This window comes from Miniopterus schreibersii (assembly GCF_964146895.1).
Source record: "Miniopterus schreibersii genome assembly, chromosome: 4".
In the NCBI taxonomy this organism is placed as follows: domain Eukaryota; kingdom Metazoa; phylum Chordata; class Mammalia; order Chiroptera; family Miniopteridae; genus Miniopterus; species Miniopterus schreibersii.
In genome coordinates, this window is record NC_138105.1 from 71,650,335 (window position 1) to 71,672,220 (window position 21,886).

A 21,886-nucleotide genomic window follows, 5' to 3' on the forward strand; every position below is an offset into this window, starting at 1 on the left:
TGGGGGAAATTATTTTTTTTTTTAAGTTTCTTGGAAGCTGTGCAACCCCTGTGGCCTGAAGGCAGAGGAGAGGGAAAGGGAAAGCGCATTTTCTGCCACTTAGTCACATTTCTTCCCCGTGCTCCATGGAGGCCAAACGCCCCCAAACCCAGCCAACCCTCAAAACAAACAAAAATCTCCCCTGGTAAATTTCCCCGCCCTTATTCCCCAAAATGAGGCGGCTTGGGGATAAATGGAAAGGCTCCTTCTAGGCCTGATATCTGGAGGTGGAGATGTGCACAATGCCGTGTAGAGGAGGGACCATGGAGGAGGAACCCTCTCCTGGACTGAGGCCCCCAAGTTGCCCTCAGATTCTGGGGCACTTAAAACCCAAAGACCCTGGAGCAGCCAGAGAATAACTGGACTCATCAACATCGATTTCATTTCCAAAGCCCTCTCATGCATTATCCCATCGGATATGAGGGTGAGCTCAGGAGGAGAGAAACTGAGGCAAATGTGCCCACGGGTGACTGGGGACTGAAGCAACTGGAGACTGAACCCGTGGCCAAAAAAACCTGCCTCCATTTGAACCCCTTCTGGAGGAAGCCTTTAGTGCAGCAAAAGGCCAGCACCCCACCACGCGAACCAGGCCAGCCCACCATGCCTACTGGAGTCACTTTTGGGGGTCAACGTGAGGTGTGAGGCCCCTGATACCGCGGGCAAGAGGGGAGCCTGAGCAATGCAGGGTCCGAAGGGGACCACCCCTCCCCCAGTCTACAGAGCGACTTCATTCTGCCATCCTCATTCCTGGATCAACACCTGGAGCAGCTGGACTAGAGCGAACCAAAGGGGCGCCATAGGCACTTCCCCCATCAGGCGCCACTTACCGCCTTTTTGCCTCTTCTCCTGTGCACTCCCAACTTTTAGCAGAACCCACTGGTGGCCAAGGGCCCTCTAGAACCTCAGAGCCCCGCTGTCAGGACTATGCTGTCCCCTCCCACCCTGTGGTAGGTAGTGCAAGTGACCGTGACTGTCAACACCCATGTTCTGCAGGGTGGAAAGCACAGTCCTCCCACTGCGTGAGCCCAGAAAAGGTTTCCCCACACCCCACCCACCCGTGTGCCCCCTCCAGGCGTAAGCCAATTGCAGCGGGTTGGGAAATGCCATGAACAAAAAACAAAACAAAACAAAACAAAAACACCCCAGAGGTGAAAGGAGCCCACAGGCAGTGGGCACCTGCCGATGAGCACATGCAGGGGCTGGCATACAGGGCATGGGCAGCACTTCCCCGCTGGGGTTTGCACAGGCACACGACGAGATTCACCAGTGGACTAGAGAAGCTTCAGGGCCATTAAGGGGGCTGAGAAGGGAGGTGTGGAGGACCATCTAACTTTCTTCAGCCAGGCTGGGCATCAAAGCACTATGGTTGGGCAGTGGGGCCATCTAGGGAGTCCTAGGACAGCCCCCCACACCTTCGCTCAGTAATGTGCTTCTATTTTAAGATAGCTCACACCCCTTCAAAACCCACCCACACTGGCTCCTGAGGTCCATGCTGTATGCACAGGGAACTGGCTTCTAACACCCTGGGCGCACCTGAGGGGAAGGCCAGGAGGGCTGGTAGCTCCCAGCCTGAGCTGCCAAGCTGGACTCAGGGGGGCAAATGGAAGTTTCACCCTAGAAGGGAGGGCATTAAATGGTCCCTTTGTGGAGAGGAACTGCGGCCGTCACTCAGGATTAATTTAAGCAACAGCAAACACACACCAAAAAGCAAGTCTCGCCGCCAGCACCCACCCCCGCGATTGTGTTTCAGGGAGGGCTGTGGGACTCGGCAGTGTGGCTCAGCCTTTCTCAGGGGAGGGTCCCTGGCCTTTAAGAACTTGGAGCGTCCACAGTCAGAGGGAAAAGCTGCTCCCGCCTCGCCCCAAGTCTCTGCTTGGTGAAATGGGTTTTGCAGGTTTGGGAGAAAGCCGAGTAGGGGTGGTAAAAATCCAAGTACAGACGTGAAGCGGGAATGGGGGGGAGGTTCTTACATACATACATATATATATATATAAAGGTACAAATTTCCAATATAAATATAGCACATGCAGGGGCGCTACCAGGCAGCTTTGGGATGGCCCACCTGCGCCCAGGGGCATTTGGGAAGACTGGTATTCTAAGAGAAATGGGGGCTGTGGGAATCAGGCCTCCGATTCCCAGTCTCCTCCCCAACAACCTGAATGTGGCTCTGGAGCCAGGTGCCCAGGGCGGCCTGGCAGGTGTGCGATTCACGTGAAACACACGCATGTGCAGGCTGGGGAGGTGCGTATCCACGTGGGCCTGGAGCCAGGTGTGTAAGCATTGGAAGCTCCTGCAGGCTCGCTGACCCACCTGAGCCTACGACCCCCATGAGGGTATAGGGCAGTACTTGTACTCTGAACCTGGTATGTGGAGAAAGCACTCGCGTGTGCGTGTTCAGGACCCCACCTGATGTCTGGGCAATGGCCTGTGTGCTCCCCAGCAGTCCCATTGGGCTGTCAGACTTGGGTGTGCATATAAACTGGTTTTTCCCGGGATTCCTGTCTGGGGCACCCGTCAAGGGCATGCTCCAGACCCCTGTTCAAGCCATCGGAGCTACTGTACAAGAGCATGCTTGTGGGCTTGCCCATGCCAGAGGGACTGCTGTAATGTCAGACATGGGAGTGCATGCACCCTGCTAACCTGGTGGAGCTGCCTCAAAGAGCTGTGCGCATATGCTTGCCTGTGTCCTAGAAGTGGCCACGTGCACGGGGCCACCGTAGTGGCTGGGCCCAGCCCGGATCTCGGATCTCGGATCTCGTCTCTGAACGGGCCAGGAGGCAGGGCCTGCCGCCCTGTGGGCCTCTGAGGATATCGTTGGAGCCCTGTTGGTTTTGGCCCTGGCAGCTCTAACAGGGGAAGCCCCGAGGAGCAGGCGGGCAGGGGTGGAACAAAGAAGGAAAAAAGTGAAGGAAGGCGGACAACAGAGGAGGAGGAGGAGGAAGCGCCCTGGAATGCGGAGGGCCCTGGGGAGTAGGGGTGCAGGGCACTAGAGGCTCCAGGCTTAGGACTAAAGATTGCCTGGGAGCCCATAGCTGCCACTCTCCCCACTCACCTCCCCCACCTCACCCCCACCCCATGGACAGGTACAGAGTTTTCGAAGACCCAGAACTTCTCTGCCTTCTGGAAGCCTGGCCCCAGCCAATGGGCTCCAACACAGAGCCACTGTGGGCTACAAGAAGCCAAGTAGCATTTGGAGTGGGCATGACTCAAATTTCCTCAGCCTTGGTTAGACTGTGTGAGGCCACTTCCCACATTTCTTGGCTGGGCTGCTTAGAATCTCAGTCTTCCCATCTGGGGAATGGGAAGGGAATTCCCATGGGGAGGGCCAGGAGAGGGAGCCTCAGGTAGATAGGAGTGGGTTAAAAAGCAGGATGACCTGTTTGAGACTTGCTTGCCCCTGGGGGCCTGGCTAGTAATTCCTGCCACCCCATTTCTAGCCCCATGACCTTGGCACTTGACCCTGAAGCCTCTGTTCCCTCATCTGTAAAACAGATTACTCATACCTGCCTCATATTGGGATGGTTACAGGAGGTCTCGTGCACCCGCCCGCTGCCCTGGCATAATTGCTCCGGAGTTGGTAGCTGTTATTTTTATTGTGAGGAGTCTGTGGCTGTGACAAGCTGTGACGCTTGGTGTGATCGTGTGAGGCTGGCTGTGTGTGCGACTGTGCCGCTGTGTGTATGCGTGTGTATGACAGGTTGTGTGTGAGACTGTGTGTGGATGACAGATTGTGCCGGTGTGCAGCAGTGCCTGTGACAGGCTGTCACTGTATGACAGACTATGGGTGGTGGGGTGTTGCAAGTACTGACTGTGAGTGGAGATGAGGCGGTGTGTGGGGCTGGGACAGGGGACCCCCACAAACCTACCTCAGTAGGGTCTGGCTGACTGTGAGACAGGAAGGTTCTTGGGGACTGGGGGAGTCCAGTATTCCCTGGGGTCTTGGCCTTTCCATTGTGTTCATGGGACCTCATCTGCTTGCAAACCTCAGATGGTGACAGGTCAGAGGGACCCCATGATAGAGCCTCACCTTCACCTGCTGTGTCAGCTCAGGTGCCCATGCTCAGCTTCATTCATGCCTGGATTTGTGGGATCCCAGGAGGGTCATCAGTGACCTCGGGGCATCATGGACCCCAGGACTGGCTGGCTTTGGTGAAGGACGCACACCCAGAGTCTGTTTCCCACACTTTTTCCTGAGCTCCAGGCCTGGGCAAACTAAGTGAGACCAGGAAAAGGAGGGATCTGAGGAAAGCAAGAAAAGCGGGAGATAAATGCAGAGAGAAGGTGAGAAAACAAGACATTTCCCTGGGTTCTCCGGAGAACTCAGAGCTCGCGGGGTCAGGGCCTCTAGTCAGGTGGATGCACATCAGGTTTGTAAGGTCTGGACTAGCAGCCATGCAGCAGTGTTAGTACTGCTTTTACAGGCCCCATGCTCGGACCCTGTGCAATTTCAGGGACTCACTCCTCAAGTCAATCCTGGCAAAGAGATGAGAAAAACCAGGCATTCTCCTAATCCCGCAATTTTCAACCAATATGCCACGGCACTGGTGTGCCACAAGAATTTTTAAAACAAGCAATACCTGACCATTTAGTCAGGATCACTGACCTTAGATTTTCCCTTAGATTGTCAAATAAAAAATGACAACAGCCCACACAACCGCCATCCAGTGTGAATGAATCAAAACCATACCTTTTTTTTTTGTCAGATCGGCAAAAAGTATATTTTTGGTGTGCTACAGAATTTTAGTCAATAGTTTATGTGTATCATGAGATGAAAAAGGCTGAAAATCGATGTCCTAATCAGTGTGTGATTCCACACTGCACACCACTCAGGCCCACCGCTTCCTTCTACAGTTGGAGAAACTGAGGTTGGGAAAGGGAGGGAACTCTTCTCACTACCCACTCATGCCCAGAACACCTAAGAATATAGGTCTCCAGGCTCTGAGAAACCTCACCAGCTGGAAAAATCCCAAAGCCCATGGGCCAGGGGCAGCACCCTGTGAACCCCGCCCTCCCTTTAGCGTGTCAATGTGTGTTGCGTGTGTTAGGGTGTGTGCTGTGGTCCACAGCTGTCGTGTGCCTGGTGTGCAAGCCACTGAATAATGTGTGTGTCCCTTTGTCGGAGCAGGCCTCTGTGTGTCTGTGTGTCCATTCAGGGCCAGCCCCTGCCACTGAGGGGGAGAAGCAGCAAAGCACCCCCCCCCCGAAAGTGTGTCTTTGATACTTGCAGCCTCGGCAGCGAAAAGCAAGTTTCCACAGGGCCGTCTTGGGCTGAGGCCAGGCCGTCCTCAAATAACATTTGAAGTTACTTAGCAAACTTTGTTTAGTGCCGAGAGAGGCGCGGGCAGCGGGCTGGGGGGGGCAGTAAACCGGTTCCTCCAAAGTCCCTTGGCCCTCTGGGGGCACGAGTGCCCAACATGGAGCTTGGTTTCCCACCCCAGCTCTAGGGAGGAAAACAGGAATCTTAAAGCCTTGGAGGGAACTTGGGGTAGAAGGGGTCAGGGCATCCCATAGACGTAGCCTCCCCTTGGCTCTGGGCTGGGGCAGAAATGCCCACCCTGGTCTCCTGGTGGCCAAGAGGCTGACACAGCCCCAAGAGTCCACCAGAAATGGGAGGGTCTGAATTTTCTCTGTCACCCTTTTTCTGCAGCCCCACTCTACCAACCTCTAGGCAGGCAGCACGCGCTGACTTGGAGCGTGTGTCCCCTTCTAAACACACACACATAAGCACCCAGAAGCCCTTGGTGCCCCCATGCCTGGCCCCCAAGCTCTCACTCCCAGGCAGAAGAGACGGCTGGAGAGCCAGCAATGGTGATGGCGGAAGGTTTAAAAGTGAAATTGGCGCCTATAGGAGGGGCAGGGGAGGAGAAGCCAAAATGGTGAGCCATTACAGAGAAGAAGGAGAGAGGGAGGAAGCGAGCAGGAAGGTGGGAGCCAGGCAGGCATCCTCACCAAGCTCCAGGCTGCAAAAGGGCAGCGAAAAAAGCAGCCCGGGCCCTTCCAGGGAGCAGGCATGGGGGACAAGCCCTAGATGGCACAGGGCAGTAAGGGGTTGGGAGGCACTCAGGGCTCCCCCACCCCCACCCCAAGCATCGAAATGGAGACTGGCAGCAGCAGCCGCTCGGCTCTGCCCGGGCATGGGGTGGGGGTGGTGGACAGGCAGGGTGCCAAACCAAATGCCACCAGCCTGGGCATGGTGGTTGCCAGCCCACAGTGCCGACCCCACCAGCCCCAGTCCAGAGCCCTTACTCCTGAAGTTTTGGGGGTGGAGAAAGATGGGGACCCAGTAGGAATCAGGGGTCCAGCAGACAAAGCCCAGGTCTCCTCAAGCTGTGGGCAGGTCCCCAAGACCCTACAAAGATGGCGCTGCCTGGCACTGCCAGGGTGACGGGCTTCGGTAAAAATAAACCAGCCCTCCCCGGGGGAGCTAAATCGAGGGGCCCAGGTGGAAGTGCCACTCTGGGCCGCCAGCTGCCCCCGCCCCACCCCCAAGCTCAGAGTGGCAGGGTTGAGAATGCCCAGTGCCCATTGAGGCCTGGTTTCTGCACAAGAGAGGCCCTGGCCATCTTGTCCACAATCCTGGGCGGGCAGCATAGGTTTTATCTACAGTACGGATAATGGGTGACCTCAGGCTGCAGCAAAAACAGGCCATGTGTTCTGGGCAGACGGTGCAGGGACCATGCTAAGCCACATCCCCTTCACCTCCAGACTGCCCCTTTGAGAGGCAAAGGGGCCTGCACTTGAGCTGTGGCAGAGCAATGTTGAATTGAAAGTCAGCCTCACAAACCAACTCTGCTAAAACCGCAGCTGCCTAGCACTTCAGCAGGTCCTACCCATTCTCCTCTCCCCATACATTGCTGTCTCCAGTACTGGACACTCTCTTGTTTATTGGGTTGATTGTCTGCCCTCCCACCAGGGCTGGCATCTTGGCTGATTTTGCTCCCTGCTGAGCCCCCAGGGCCCAGAACAGAGACTGGCACCCAGGAGGTGCTTGGTAAATATTTGCTGAAGGAATGCACAGGCCCCTGGCTGCACCCCCAGCACACGGGCTCCGGCTGGGTGCCCGGCAAGGTGTGGGAGAGGGTGTTGGGTCCCACTGGGGTGAGGGCAAGCCTGGCCAGTGGGGGTGCAAAGGGGGTGGACGACCATCCACTCTCATTCTGAGCCCTGGACAACGGAAGAAGATCTGAAGGCCAGAGTGGTAAGGAGGGTTCAAGAGCTGATAGCTGGGACAAGTTTCAAATGGGGGCGTACAGGACCACTCTGAAATTTGGTAAAGGCCAGAGAATAAGCTGCAATTCTTTCCTGTCAGTAGGAATTAGGATGGTGGTGATCGGAGAAGGGACCCAGACTCCACCACCTCCTAGCCCTTGTCCCTGGCACTGAGTGCTCTTCTCTGATTCTGGTTTTTCATCTATAAAACCAAGCACTTACTTTACAACAAGCATTGTTTTAAAGCACATTCTGTAAACCAACTTCTCTAATCCATACCACAACCCTGTGAGAAGAAACTGAGGCCCAGAGAGGTTGAGTGACTTGCCCAAGGTCACACAGCTAGTGAACAGCAAAGCCAGGTTTCAAACCCAAGAAGTTGGCTCAGAGGTCCCAGTCTCTAAATGTCCCAAATGTCAACAGTGCCAAAGTGGAGAAACCCTGCTCTAATATACTGTCAGACGCGCACAGGAGCACACACATGGATACAGCTAACCCCTGCCACATCTGCCTCACATGGAAGGACTCAGAGAGAAAAGCTGGGAAGACTCTTAGCACAGCAGGTGACACAGCAAGCACACAACACACCTTAGCCATCACTCTGATTTTTAGGATAAACGCTCATTTTGATATTTTCCTACAAAAGGCTTTCTCCCTATCTGATCCTGCCAGCCGTTTTTCTTCGCTCTTTCTCCAGAGTCAGAGGCCAGAGTAGATTAGCGAGACAGTCCTGTGGAGGACAAGAGTCTCAGAAGTTGGCCTTGCCTCCACCCCAGACTGTTTCAATGGCTGCCAGAAGCAGGACAGTAAGAGTTGGGCCCTTGGCCACTGGGCCTACCTCTGGCCCCACTGCTGAGCCCAGATGGCTGGGAGTGTCCTGAGCAGGAGTGGCCTGTGGCCTCCCAGGCTTCTACAAACTAGCACAGGGATTCAGAGCTTCAAATTCCATTAGAAGAGATTGGGGTGGTTGAATCTGCAGCTCAGAGGCAGCCAGGGGGCCAGCAAGCAGAGGGGAGCTATGAGGAGGGCAGATTTCATCTCTTAGGCACCATTTCCAAGCAAGGCCAGGTGTGGCTCAGGTGTGAAAATGTGTGTGAGTGTGACCCTCATCCCTGTGTGCTGGTGCAACACAGGACTGTGTACATGTCACACCATTTGTACCTGGGCCTGGGGAGGTGGTAGAGTGAGAAACTGCATTTGTGACAACACCTAGATCCTGGTGAGCAAGACTGTGAGACACTGTGTCAGCTGGCCTCGTGTGTGTGTGTGTGTGTGTGTGTGTGTGTGTGTGTGTGTGTGTGTGTGAGAGAGATGAGTGTCAGGAGTTAGTTGGGCCCATGTGTGCGTTACTATCTATCTGATAACATATTAGGGCTGACGTTCTCCAGTTCGGCACTGTTGACATTTGGGGCTGGATCATTCTCTGTGGTAAAGCATCCTGTGCACTGTAGGGTGTTGGGCAGCATCCCTGGCCTCCACCCACTAGATGCCAGTGGGCAAATCCCCCTCCAAGTGTGACGATCAAAAAGGTTTCCAGACACTGTCAAATGTGTGTGTCTCATTGAGTGTCTCAGAGTACATTACTGAGGACATGCATGCGTGGGCTCCTATGTGTCTGACGGTGGGGGGGGTGGATGGGCGCTCCTGTGTATGTTTCTGGGGGTCTGACAGCGTCACTGCATGCTCATGCCGTGTGCTTCTCACTGAGTGTCTTTGGGTCTGTGCACTCCTGTGTGTTTGGCAGTGGTAGTGAGTGTGTCTGTACTATGTGTTTCACAGCATGTTATTGTATAACCATGTGTGCTTGCGGGTCTGCGCCCACAAGTGTGTTCCTGCACCGATGTGTTCAGGTGTGGCGGGTGTCTCTATGTGTCTGTGTGTGAAAACGAGCATCTTTGTGTGGGGACGCCTGTGTCTGTGTATGCCTGACTTAGGGAGGTGTGCTGTGCGAGGGTGTGCTGTGCCTGTGTGTGACAGCATGGTTCTTTGTGCCCGAGTGTGCCAGTGAGAGAGTGTGACTTGGTGTGAGATGGACCTGAAATAAACCCCTGAGGTGATTTGACTGAAGCCCATATTTGGACGGACCCTCCTGGATGATTTGGCCCCATACCCCCAGCTCCTATTGCCTCCTGAGGCTAAGGAGGAGGGGTGTGCTGCCCCTGCCTCTGGCTTGTCTCCCTCTGATTCAGGTGGGGACCAACCCCCGCCCTTTGCCCGATCTGTGCCAGGAAGGCTGGCACCAAACTGTCAGCCAAGAGGGCAGGGTCCTCGGTAGTGGTGGTGGCATTGCCCCCTGCCCAATGCTGGCCACCGCCCTCGCTCCCTTCAGGGTGAAGCCCAGTGGGGGGAGAGCTCCCCAGTGCAACCCTGGTTTCCGATTGGCTACGGAGCGCCGCAGTGCCCGCCACCCGCCTCCCCCTCCCCGGCTGGCGCAGCCACATTGGTAGTGGTGGCAAACGCAGCTCGGAGTTCTGGGCACAGCTGCGCCTCACAGAGGCCTGCCAGCCCCACCAGAAGCCAGACACCCCAGCTCTGTGCCCCTGACCCCTCCCCACCCGCCCACCCGCCTGCCCAGCCGGGCAGCACAGTTACCCTGGCTGCTACACCCTCAGGCTGCCAGGCCCAGTCCCCTGGCCCCCTCACCCACCATGCCCATGCCCCCTTGGCCAAGCCCACTCCGGGAGGGGGGGCCCAGGCCCTTGCACGTGGCCACTCCCGCCCTCAGAGGGGCTCTTCAGAAGGGGGGAGGCAGCAAGGGGGGCAGGGAGAGGGGGAGCTAGCCCTTCTTCTTTTAGTGAACGCGCCCAGAGCTGGAGCCAAAAATCGAGGAGGAGAGATATTCAGACAGAGCCAAGACGCGTTTGGCAGGAGAGAGAGAGGGAGAGAGGGAGCGGGAGGAGGGGAGGAGAGAGGGAGGAAAAAGAGAGAGGGGAAAAAGGGGGGCCTCAGTTTCCAAATCCATGCTCTCAGAGCCTTGGAGGGACAGCTGGGGGTGTGAGACCCAGGGAAGACCTGGCTCCGGGGGTGGTGGGCTCAGGCCCACAGAAACAGCCCGACAGCCCAACTAGCCAGGCCAGGACGGACACAGGCAGAAGCCAAGATCAATGCACACTGGGCAGACAGAGGGAGGCCTGTGGGCGGCCCAAACACATACCCGCACCTCACCACACAACGGGCTTCTGTCCATGACGGGCCAGGGGCACGGGCAGGGCCCACAGCAGGGCCGCCACGGCTGCCCAACCTCATGGGAAGCCATGGAAAGGCCAGCGTGCTCCCAGCCGCTGGCCTGGCCGCCATAGTGGGCATTTCACACTATGCCGAGAGCCTGAGAGAGGCCAGGGAGAGGAACTCATGTGGTGAGACACACATCAATGGTCACAGAGACAAAGCCCAGGATGAACAGTGCCGTGGGAGCACAGCACTGACATGTATGCCCTACAGGTCGACACAGACAGGTAAGGCACATGGATACACCCCTTCCCGTGATGGTTAGACACCCAGAGGATATAATGAGCTGTACAGGGACACACCACAGTGGCACTGTGACACAAAGACCACATCAGGAACACACAGTGATACACACCCATCACCCAAATACACAGAGACGGAGCTTGGGGTGACCCTCAGACAGGCAGCACCCCATGATGGACACTCAGAGAGAGAGAGACACTTGAACTGGGACCTACATAGATGTACGCAGCCACATGGCTGTCCACAAGAAAATGGTGGCTCTGAGGCCCAAGATGCCAATGAACACACTCAGATTTAGGAGAACCCAGGTAGGCACTCACAGCCAGTCCCCTGGTCCCTTCAACCCCACATCCAGAGCTTTGGGGGCAGGAAAGTGAAGACACCCCCCTTTCCCCACCCAGCTGGAGCACCGTCCTCAGCAGTGTGTTGGAGGGAAGCACAGACATCCCAGACTCCTCTCCTCTCTTGGTCCAGCTGGAAGAAAGTGCAAGACCCCAAATTCTTCACGCTTCGAGAGCAGAGGGCAGGGACCAAGCAGATAAAAGGCTGAGCTCCCAGTGGGTTTGATGTGAAGGCCACCAGTCGACACTGAGCACCAGGGGGATTTTGCCATAGCCACGGCTGCACATCCACCCCTGCACGCACCCATGATGCCCACTGAATCCTGACAAGTGCTCACACAGGGTCCCACACGTGTCCTGTCCCCATGGTGTACCCAGGTAACAAGGCCCAGGTCCAGAAAGGATTCTGGAGCCATGCAGATGTCCCTGAAGCCACCATCAGGACCCACCTTCATCTCCAGGCTCTTTGCCCCATTCATCTTTGTGTGCATACACACTCCTGCACACGGCCCCAGAAACCAGACCCAAAGCAGGCCTGGTCATGATTAGGGTCAAGATTAGGGAAAGGGTGAAAGGCATCTGGTCCCCACAGGCCTTGTCTCTTCCCTCCTGTACCCTGCTCCCCACCATCCCTGCCTTGGGCCCCCGCTGCCCTCTGCTTGGTCTACAGGGCCCCGCTCAAGGGAAAAATGCTAGGTCCTGAGATGCCTTCCTCCTTCCAATCTCTTCTCTTGCTTCCTCCTCCAGGTAGTTCACTTGGATTTCTATGTTTGGGAGGTCTTCAACCCTGCCTTCCACCCTACTGAAGCAGAAGGCCTGGGGGTGGTCTAACGATGGTAAACAAATGACCACAAGTCATTCTGTTCCTTGAGCATATGCTATGTACCTGAGCCTAATCACAGCCTGAAATGTAGGCACTATTAGTGTCGTTTACAGACCAGGAAAATCCTGTGCTTCAGGTCACAGGATTAGAAGATACAGAACTGGAGCTCAAACTCTGTGCTGTTTTATAGTAAAGCCCAGCTCTCAACCTCTGCTCCCACATCTCCCACCTGGGAGCCCTTGAGGCCACACAAGACATTCCTAGCTGGGCCAGGACCCCTGGCTCCAGCTCCCAGGGAGAGGGGAACACTCTGCCCCCTACATTAACCCAGAAGAGCCTACCTCATCCCAGTTCATGCTGCACACACCTCCCATCCCAGCTGTGGGCATGAAGTGGGCAGGGCCAGAACCAGAGAGAAAATGTGCATAAAAAGGAGCCTCCATGTGAGTGCAGCATCAGGAACAGCAGCTTCACAGGGACAGAGAGGTGGCCACAGTGACCCAGGGAGAGAGCTGTGGGGGCACATCAGGGAGGCCCCAGCCCATCGCCCTCCCCTGGAATGATTGTGTGTGTCGCTTCTTAGAAACAAGGGTACAAAAACATTCTGTTGCTCCGGTGGCCACGAGGCAGGGAATGCCGGTGAGGGTGCATGTCTATGTACACACCTGAGTGAGCCAACAGCATTGTGGAAAGGTGTACGTCTATCCATCCATCCATCCTTGAGTCTGTGTAAGTGTGGGGTTGAACACATACTTGAGTCAGCCTGTATCTGAGCGTGACTGGGAGATATTACCGTGTGTCTGTGAGGAGGTATCGATATACACATTCCATTTTGAGGGATGTGTGTGTGTTTATGTGTGTCGGGTGGGGAGGGAACACAGGTCCACCATCTCCTGTGTCCACAGATTTGCCAATGGCCGTGTGTATGGACATCAACGTGAGCATGTCATTTATATCCCCATCTTGGCGGCGGCGGCAGTGTGTGTGTGTCTACATTCTGGTGTGTGTCTGTTTATTTGGAGGGGGAGTCCCATCCATCTGCCCCCCTCCACTGAGGACTCAGGTCTGCGGCTGTAGTGGGCTCCAGCAGCTCCAGCAAGCGCCCCGCCCAGCCGCCCTGGATTTCGATGCTTTTTCCAGAAGGAGATCCCCCCCCCCCCCCCGCACCCTTCCCCCTCGCCCACAGTGCCTTTCCCCGCCAGGGCCCCGCTGCTCCAAGCTCGTTCCTGCTCAATCATTTATTGACTTTAAAATCGAAGCCAATTCTGGTTTGAAAAAAAGAAAAGGGAGAGAGAGAGAAAGAGAGAGAGGGAGAGATGGAGGCCAGAGTGAGACAGAGAGTCCGAGATGTGTGGAGGAGGGGGGAGCAGAGTTGGGGCCAGAATAAGAAACAGACAGGGAGAGACAGTCAAAGATATGGAAGGACAGAGACAGAGAGGGAGAGAAAGAGAGAGACAGAGGCTGGCAGAGCAAACTATGGAAGCAGAAAAATTTGTAAAAACAGAGACTCTGGATCCAAGAGATGTAGCTCTCCGGAAGGGGACACTCTGCTGACCCAGACATCAGCGACCCACCCAGACTGTGACTGCTGTGCCCCTCAGCAACCCTGACACACTCATAGCCTAGCCCTGTGATGGAGCTGAGCCCTTGCTCCCTTCTGGAGTGTCACAGAGTCAAGCCCTGGCCATAACCCTGAGCCTCAGGGCGACCTCAGCCCCTTCCTAGTCTGGTCACAGTGGATCGGCGGGCATTTTCTTTCCCAGGGTACCGTGAAATCTGAGGGCTCAGACTCTTACCCAGGCCTCGGGGGGACAGGCCAGAAGCTGGGCTCGCAGCAGGTGGGCAAGGGGCTGCTGGAGTGTGGGGTCTTGGTCCCACTAGGCCCTAAACACCAGCCATACAAGCCACCCAAGCATAGATAGCCCCAAAGGCAGCCACGGCTCAGACTCAGCAGCGTGGGCAGGATCATTGTGTGGAAGCCCAACATGGGGTGACAGGCCAGTCAGAGGCACAGATGTGGGGATCCCCATGTTGCTACAGTGGTCAGAGTGCCTGCTCACACCTGTATTGTGATACACATGTATGAGCGTGCACCTCACTAATACATACTCACCCCTGTACAGAAAAACCTGCTCCCTGGGCATCCTTCCCACATGTCCATGTCACACAGGCCTGCCCATGGCCAATCCACAGGAGCCACCCACAGACTCCAAGATCGATTCTCTCTTTCTCTCTCTCTCTCTCTCTCTCTCTCTCTCTCTCTCTCTCGCACACACACACACACACATACTTGCATCTGTTGATACAAGAGAGTAGGGTGGTCATCGCTGACATTCATCCCAGACATACCCTCTTGCCACACATCAGGCCCATATAGCAGCCATATTCACACGGACTCCCACTTCTAGCTGTGGGCACACCTGACACATGGCTGACAAGGCTCAGACTGGCAGAGGGGACAATTAGGACCCCAGGCCTGGCCTATAGATTCGCCACATATGCAGATCCTGCCGGCAGGCACTGCTGGGCAGCCCCAGGTGTCCCCTCCGCTGAATCTGTGTTGCCAGCCTAGGCCTGGCCCTGCAGGCAGCGCTGCCAAGGCCGCTGGGGGACTCTGGTCAGCTCCTGTGCCCTCTCCGAGCCTGGGGCCACCGCCCCGGGAGGGTGGAGAAGCAGGGCAGGCATCCCGGGAGCCTTTGCCTCCGCCAAGCGCTGCTCAGGGAACTTCGCTGGAGGCGGGATGCGCTCTGCAGCGCGTCAAGGTCGGCGCTGTTTTGCTCGCGGTTAGCCCGACGGCGTGGTCGAAGCGCTGTCGGCGGCGTCCACCGCTGCCTCCTACCCTCCTGCCCCTGGGTGACTAGACGGTATTCCCCCGGCCTGCCTGGTCCACAGCGCAGCAGCCCGGTTAGCCGGGACCGGAAAGTTTGTGCCGAGGAAAGTTTGGAGGGGGACCCGCGGCGTCGTCGTCCAGGGTCGGTGGAGAGGCGAGGCCGCAGCTGGCAGCAGGCCCATCCCTCCCTCCTCTCTTCTTCCCTCCCCTGCCCCTCCGAAATTTGGGAGCCCCGCCATTTTCTTAGCCCCGCTCCCATGTGAGGCCTGAACAAAGACTTTGGGGAGACGCCCGGGCCGCTCGGCCCGCCCCGGGCACCCCGGCCGCGCACAGGGGCCATTGCCACGCATGCCGGCCGCTGCCACCCTCGGAAATGCTGCGCCCGCCCCTGGGAGCAACACCGGACCGAGTCCCGGCTCTGCGCCCTCAGGGCCACCCTCTGCCACTCTTTCAACCCCGCAAACACTGCCAGAGGCCATGCTGTTCGGGTGCAGCCACAGTGGCCCACAGGTCGGCGGGAGTCCCGTTGCTCACCGCACCCCAGCCGAGCGCGCGCGCACGCACGCACACACACACACACACACACACACACACACACACTCACTCCCGCTCCAGGGCAGCACCATGCACGCAGCCAGCCACCTCCCGAGACCCCAATAAGGATCTGCCGGTGGCCAGGGTCGCACGCGCACAGTGGCGCCCGCACGCATTCCCGGACTCCCCATAGCACGATTTGCACTCCTCGGCCGCCCGCGGGCTCACTCCTCCGGCCGCCGCGCGCCCCCTCTGCCCTCCCGCCCGCCCTCCCCGCCTGCGCCGCCGGCCGGCCTCCTGCGCCCGCTTCCCTCCCCGGTCGCGCGGGGCGGCGGCCGGTACCTGGGTGAGGCAGTACGGGGAGTACATAGCTGGGCGCCCTGGCGAGAGCGCGGCGGCCGGCCGCGGCGAGAGGAGGCCCGGCAGGAGGCGGTCGCGCTTGGGCTCCGGCTCCGCTCCTCCGGCCTCCGCCGCGCGGCGCTCGCCCGGCCCGCGGCCCCGCTCTCGCCGCTCGCAGGCTCGGCCCCGCCGGCTCCGGGGCCGCCGCCGCCGCCGCGCTCGCCGCTGCCTCTCGCGTCTGCCGCCGCCGCCGCCGCCGCCGCGCGTCTACTCCATGCCGCCGCCGCTCGGCCGGTCACCCTCGCCCGCCGCCGCCGCCGCCGCTGCCGCCGTCGCGCTGTGAAAGTGAAAGTTTAGACAAAGTTTGGAAGCGGCGCACTCCGGGGAGAGGGAGCAGGCGGGCGGGCAGGAGGAGGGGCGCGGGGAGGGGCAGGCGGGCGGGGAGCGGCGGCAGGCGCGCGCGCGCGCGCGCACACACACACATACACACACAAGCGCACGCACACACACACACACACACACACACACACACATATATGCATGCGCGCACACGCGCGGGGGCGCACACCGTCACGGCCACCCCGACACGTGCTGGCCCGCGTTCCAATGCAGACACACGCTGACACACAGCGGGGTTCGGACCCCACCACACAGTCACGTACAGAACGCATTGCCACATGTTTCACGGTCCGACAACAAAGCACACGCAGACACCTACGCACACACAGCATGGACACATGCCCGGGCACACAATCCACTCATGCACACACACACAACCTCCAAGATTAGGAAACCAATCCGTGACCCACACACTGACATGCACACAGGCCCCCCATCATATAATGATACTGGCACGAATGCATTCCAACAAGGAACCATGTTTAGACACCCAAATACAGACAGATACACACCAACATGGGCCTCACACAGACACACTAAGACATACACACAGCAGAGCCCTCTGACATGTACAGATACATGCTGACACACTGACACAGGCATGACCACACAACTACACCTTGACATGCTCCAGACATTCAACAACACCAGGGACACACTGACTTTTTGTATACAGAGATACAAAGTGACATTGGCAGTCACAGCAAACACACACCATGCAACTGATGCCCACAGCAAACACACACCATGCAACTGATGAAACTCTGGGCCTTGGGCACGCTGACCAACAGTTTTGATACCTAGTCAACTGGCAATGCCCCTCGGAGAATCACCCAGCCATGCACACAGGTGCCACACACATGTACCCAGGCTCCTCCCACACACACAGTACACACACTGGTACTTGGCTCTGATCATGGACATACACAGATCAAGCAGGGGCTGCCCAGCCCAACCTGCAGGGACAGAAAAGGGCATGGGGGACTCAGGTACATGTACACACACCCACTGGTGAGGCTCCAGTCCCTCATGTAGGCTCCTAACCCCCCATTTCCAAAGCAGAAAGGACCTGGGGGAGAGATGGTGCTGGGGGCCCTGGTGTGGGTGCAAGGGGAGCCCTTGGGTGACCCCTGTGGTAGGCGGGGAGGTGGAGCCACAGCCCCCAGGCAGCTCCTGCCAAGACAAAGCTCCCTCCTGCTGCCAGGTGCAGCCAGCACCTTCTTGCCCTCCCTGGCCAAGAAGCTGTAGCAATGCTCAGCTATGCATTGTCTGTCAGAGGAGTGTTGGTGCCCAGGTGTGTGTGTGGGGGGGTGGTTTTAAAATGTCCCTGAAGGGGAATGCTCCTGGTCACACTAGACCATTGAGTCAGGGTGGTTGTAGTTGTGTCCTCGGGTGTCTGGGTGGGTCTGGGTGTCCTCTGGGAGAAAGACATGCCAGTCAATGGACGTCCAGGAGTCCCTTTGTGAGGACCAGTGTTGTGTAGTGGTGATGTGGGTCTGGCTGTGTGCCTGGGAGGTGTCTGTGAGTCAGAGAGGGTGAGCATCTGTCAGGCCCGGTGCCAAGCTTTGGGGACATAGTGGGGACCAAGACAAAAGACCTGTCCCTGGGAGGCTGACATTCTAGCAGGAGTCAAGTGTAGATGGGGTCTGGGTTTGACAGGAAGTACTGGTGATGGGGGAACTAGTGAGCATGTGTGTTTCAAGCTGACCACTGTGTGTGCATCAGCTCTGAGGGTCTTTCTGTCAGAAGGTGTCGGTGTGTGTGACAAACCTGTGTATGTGCGGGCCTCTCTGTGTGTCCTAGAGTGTATGTGGTCAAGTGGGCAAGTAAGTGTGTGAGGGTCCCAGTGGATCTGTCTGCATTCAGGGACTGTGTGGCAAAAAGTGTCCATGGGTCACCAGAAGTGTTTCTCTCTATGGGGTGATCCCTGTGGGTCTGGGACAATGATGAGGATCTGTGTGTGCACAGGTAGGTGCGTGTCAGGGAGGGGGCTCTGTGTCTTTGTCAGGGATGTCAGTCTGTGTTCAACAAGCTGTATTGGTGTGTGTGACTAGGTATGTGTGTGTGTGCTTGTGTGTCAGGAAGGGGGTCTCTATGTGCCTGAGGGTGTGTCTGTCATTCCATGTTTGAGGAGCTCTTTCCTGGATCCCGTGGTCCAACCTGGCCTCCCCTCCTGCACCACTGATGCAAGGCCTTGGCAGAGGGAATCGATACGTCCTTAAAAATTCAAGGGCTTCTCGTAAACAGAAACTTTTAACACCGTTTAAAGTTTCAGGGCCACCGCTACTGCCGCCTGCCGTGGCTGCTGCAGGAGGAGAGCAAGGGGGAGGGTGCACAGGGGAAGGGTTGGAGGGGGCACTGAAGGGATGGGGCAGGGCTACATGGAAAATAGGGGAAGGGTGCAGGGGGGGGACTGGAGACTGTGAGAGGCTGAGGGAAGAGGTTTGGGGATTAAGAGGGATGGAGTCCTGGATGTCCCAGGTAAAGGACAGGGTGGGGGTAGGTTAGGGGATGGGGTGGGAGAAGGGAGCAGGAAAAGGCAGGGGATGGGTGTAAAAGGGTCTGAAGGCCCTTAAGGAGGCCCAAGAGAAGCTGGAATGTCTGGGGGAAGGTGCTGGGAATATATGGGGTCCAGAAGAGGTTTGGGGACCCAAGGAGGGGCTTGGATGGCTAAGGGAAGAGGCAGAGATAAGTTTGGGATGGTTATAGGGCCTGTGTGAAGGGGTCACTGGAGCAGTGTGGGCCTGTTGGGGGCTTGAGGGGGGCAGTGGGAAAAGTCTGGGAGGGAGAAAATGGTGAAGGGGTTTGGAGTGTCTGGGACTTTAATATAGCTGGGGGGTTGGGGGCAGACCCCAAGCCAGATGGACCCTCCTTGGCCCCCTGGAAACAGTCACGAAGTGGGCACAGGGCTCCAAAGGCCCCCAACTTGGGCCCAGTCCTTGCTCCACCTGCCTTTCTTGCCCCACCTGCCTCCCTGTCCTCCCAGCCCTGTCCACCAGCTGTGCCAGACCCTGGGGTAGGGGTCTGCCCACTCCTTCATCGCTCTCCCAGTCCTGCAAACCTGGGCTCTGCTTAAACCCACATCCCATTCCCACTTTGCATACTCACTACATTTCCACTTGCATACACACACACACACACACACACACACACACACACACAATCCTTCATTCATTCACACACATACTCACACCACAATATTCAACCCTCTATTCATAGACACACAGGACACTCATCCTTCCATTCAGCACACACAAACACACTCAACATCCACACATACACACACACACATCTTTCCATTCAAACAGACACACAGACACACACAAACCCATTCTTTCATTCAGACACACACAAATTCACACAACACCCATTCTTCCATTGGAACACACACACAAACATACAACATCCAATACACACACAGGACACCCATCCTTTCTCTCATACACGCACACAGCATTCATACACACGCAAGACATTTATCTTCCATTCCAACACGCAGACACACACACACAACATTCATTCTTCCTTTAAGAATCACAACATCCAGACACATACACAAGACACCCATCCTTCCATTCTTACACAACACCCATCTTTTCTTTCACACACAGCTTCACACCACAAAACCCTCCCTGTATGTACACACACACACTCTTCCTCATACTCACACATCACATCCATCCATATTCACACAAACAAAACACTTGTCCATGTTCACGCACATATCTGCACTCAGAATTCTCTCAATACACTCACACTCCCGTCTATACCCACAACACCCCCCCATACACACATCTGCTCTGCTCCCCCTCCACAGCTGCCACTAGAATTTGTACAGGGAGGCAGAGGGGCTGCTCCGGAAGATACTCATGCCCCTCCACCCCTTTCCCCCCAGAGCCCAGGTCTTAGGACACACCTGTCTCTTGAGAAATCATGGGGGAGGGGGCACTGCCATGGGGACTGGGCACGCTGGGATGCCATAGCTGGAATCCCCACATTCCTCCATGCAGGGCTGCCCACCTGGCTGTGGCTGGCAGCAGGTGTGTTCTTCCAATGCAGGTGTGTGGGGGGAGGGGGAGGGGGGAGGAGCAAGAACCAGGCCTATGGCACTACCTGGCCAGGAGGCTGGGCGTGGGGGGTGGGGCACTGAAACATCTGGGCTCTGGCAGCTAATGTCCTGGGCCACTGAAGGTGGTGGTCAGGCATTGCTGTGCTCTAGGTCAGCTGGGTAGGCCTCTCAGGGAGGTGGCAAACATCTGGCACATAGGATAAGTGAAGAGCCAGGCTGTAAGTACTGCAGGGGAGGGGGGTGAAGATGGGAAGACTGGTACTCTAGGGCCCTCCTGGCAGCACTGGGATCCTCACTCCCCAAAAGGGTCTAATGTCTCACCTGACCAGACTGGCAGGCATGGTCTGTGCTCCAGGTCTGGGGTCCTAGCCTTTGTTTTACTGCCCTAACCCTGGTCTGTGAGCCCCCTAGTGGGACCTGAGCCAGAGGAGTTAAAGTCCTCACTCACAAGGCATACCTAGCTAGGCAACCCAGACCACATCACACACACACACACAAAATCACAACACACAGGTGTACTCACACACATACAGATCCTCCTTCTCCTCTGGGGGGGGGGGTCATATAAAATGCTATAATCACACACAGACACAAGATCACCCAAAGATGCTGTCACACATCCTTCCAGAATAGCACATGGACACACACAGCCACGCAGACCTTCCCAGAGCCACCCACAGAGTGACACTAATAGCACCCCAGTCACACACTAAGACCTTCACCATCACATAGACCCCCAGAGACTCATTTATTCACTAACTCACAAAGACACACACAGACACACCCAGTTACATGAACTCCCAGAATCACACACTACACAGATATACACAGGCTATACACAGTCACAAAGGGACACAAAATCTCACACAGGACAGACCCATTGGGTCACACTCACAGATGCTCTCAAAATCATCCACAGCTGTGGCACACACAAAATCATACAAAGTTATACAGGGGATACACATACACATGGTTAGTCACACACAGACAGTTGGTCACATGACACCCAAAGACATATGCAAGCATCCCCAAATCACAAATGGGGACACACAGGCCAGCCTGCAGCTACATGCAAGGTCCTACAGACACACACTTCAACGTGCCCCAGAGGCACAGCCTGGCCAGGATGGAGGACAGGAGGGCAGCAAGGCCTCTGGTGACTGGCACCCATTTGGAGGCAAAGGGAAGGAGTTGGGGAAACCTTTCATTTGCAGCAGGAAGGAGACCCACCCCACCCACCCTGGAAACCTGGCCCTGGATCCTGAATAGGGCCTCTGTACACCACCCAGCCATCCTAGGGAGAAGATATGGGGGTGGAGGGTGAACCAGCTGCACCATGTTCCTGGCCAAGCCCCAGGGGCCACCCAGCCACACACCAGGGCTCAGGCTGGAGTCCCCCAACCCAGAGTAGCCCTCCCACTGCCCATACCCACTACATCTGGAGGCTAATTCCCAAACCCAAGCTGCACAGAGAAGACAGAGGGGCAAGGCCATGCCCCCCCAGCATTGGATCTCCATGTCTCCATGTCTAAGGCCCAAGTGCATCCCCAAGATGGATCTGAGCCAGAGGAGTTATAGACCTCCCTCCCCTCCCCTCCCCCCTCCCCCTCCCCTCCCCTCCCCTCCCCTCCCCTCCCCTCCTCTCCTCTCCTCTCCTCTCCCATGCCACAAGGCTTCTCAATCCAGCATGAAACTATGACAGCATGGCTGTATGTGGCAGCATGGCTGAGGATGTGACAGTGTAGTTGTGTGTGAGAATGTAGCTGGACTCCCTGTGCAGCCTGAGGGTAGGGGTGGGGCAGTCATAGGCCCTTGGCTCATGCCGGCACACA

General features: G+C 56.8%; 1 protein-coding gene across 5 annotated transcripts in view; it reads right to left on the reverse strand.

Moving 5' to 3' along the window:
* Positions 1 to 15,841, reverse strand: part of NFIX (nuclear factor I X) — a 90,421-nt gene extending 74,580 nt beyond the window's left edge. Inside the window, exon 1 of one of the 5 annotated variants that reach the window (XM_081136183.1) lies at positions 15,590 to 15,732. In XM_081136183.1, the coding sequence (XP_080992309.1) occupies positions 15,590 to 15,616 (27 nt within the window). In that variant the 5' untranslated portion in view covers positions 15,617 to 15,732. Of the gene's footprint in view, positions 1 to 15,589 lie in introns of all 5 variants that reach the window. The other 4 variants (XM_081136187.1, XM_081136185.1, XM_081136181.1 and 1 more) reach the window with 4 other exon arrangements.
* Between the last annotated feature and the right edge of the window lie 6,045 nt (positions 15,842 to 21,886).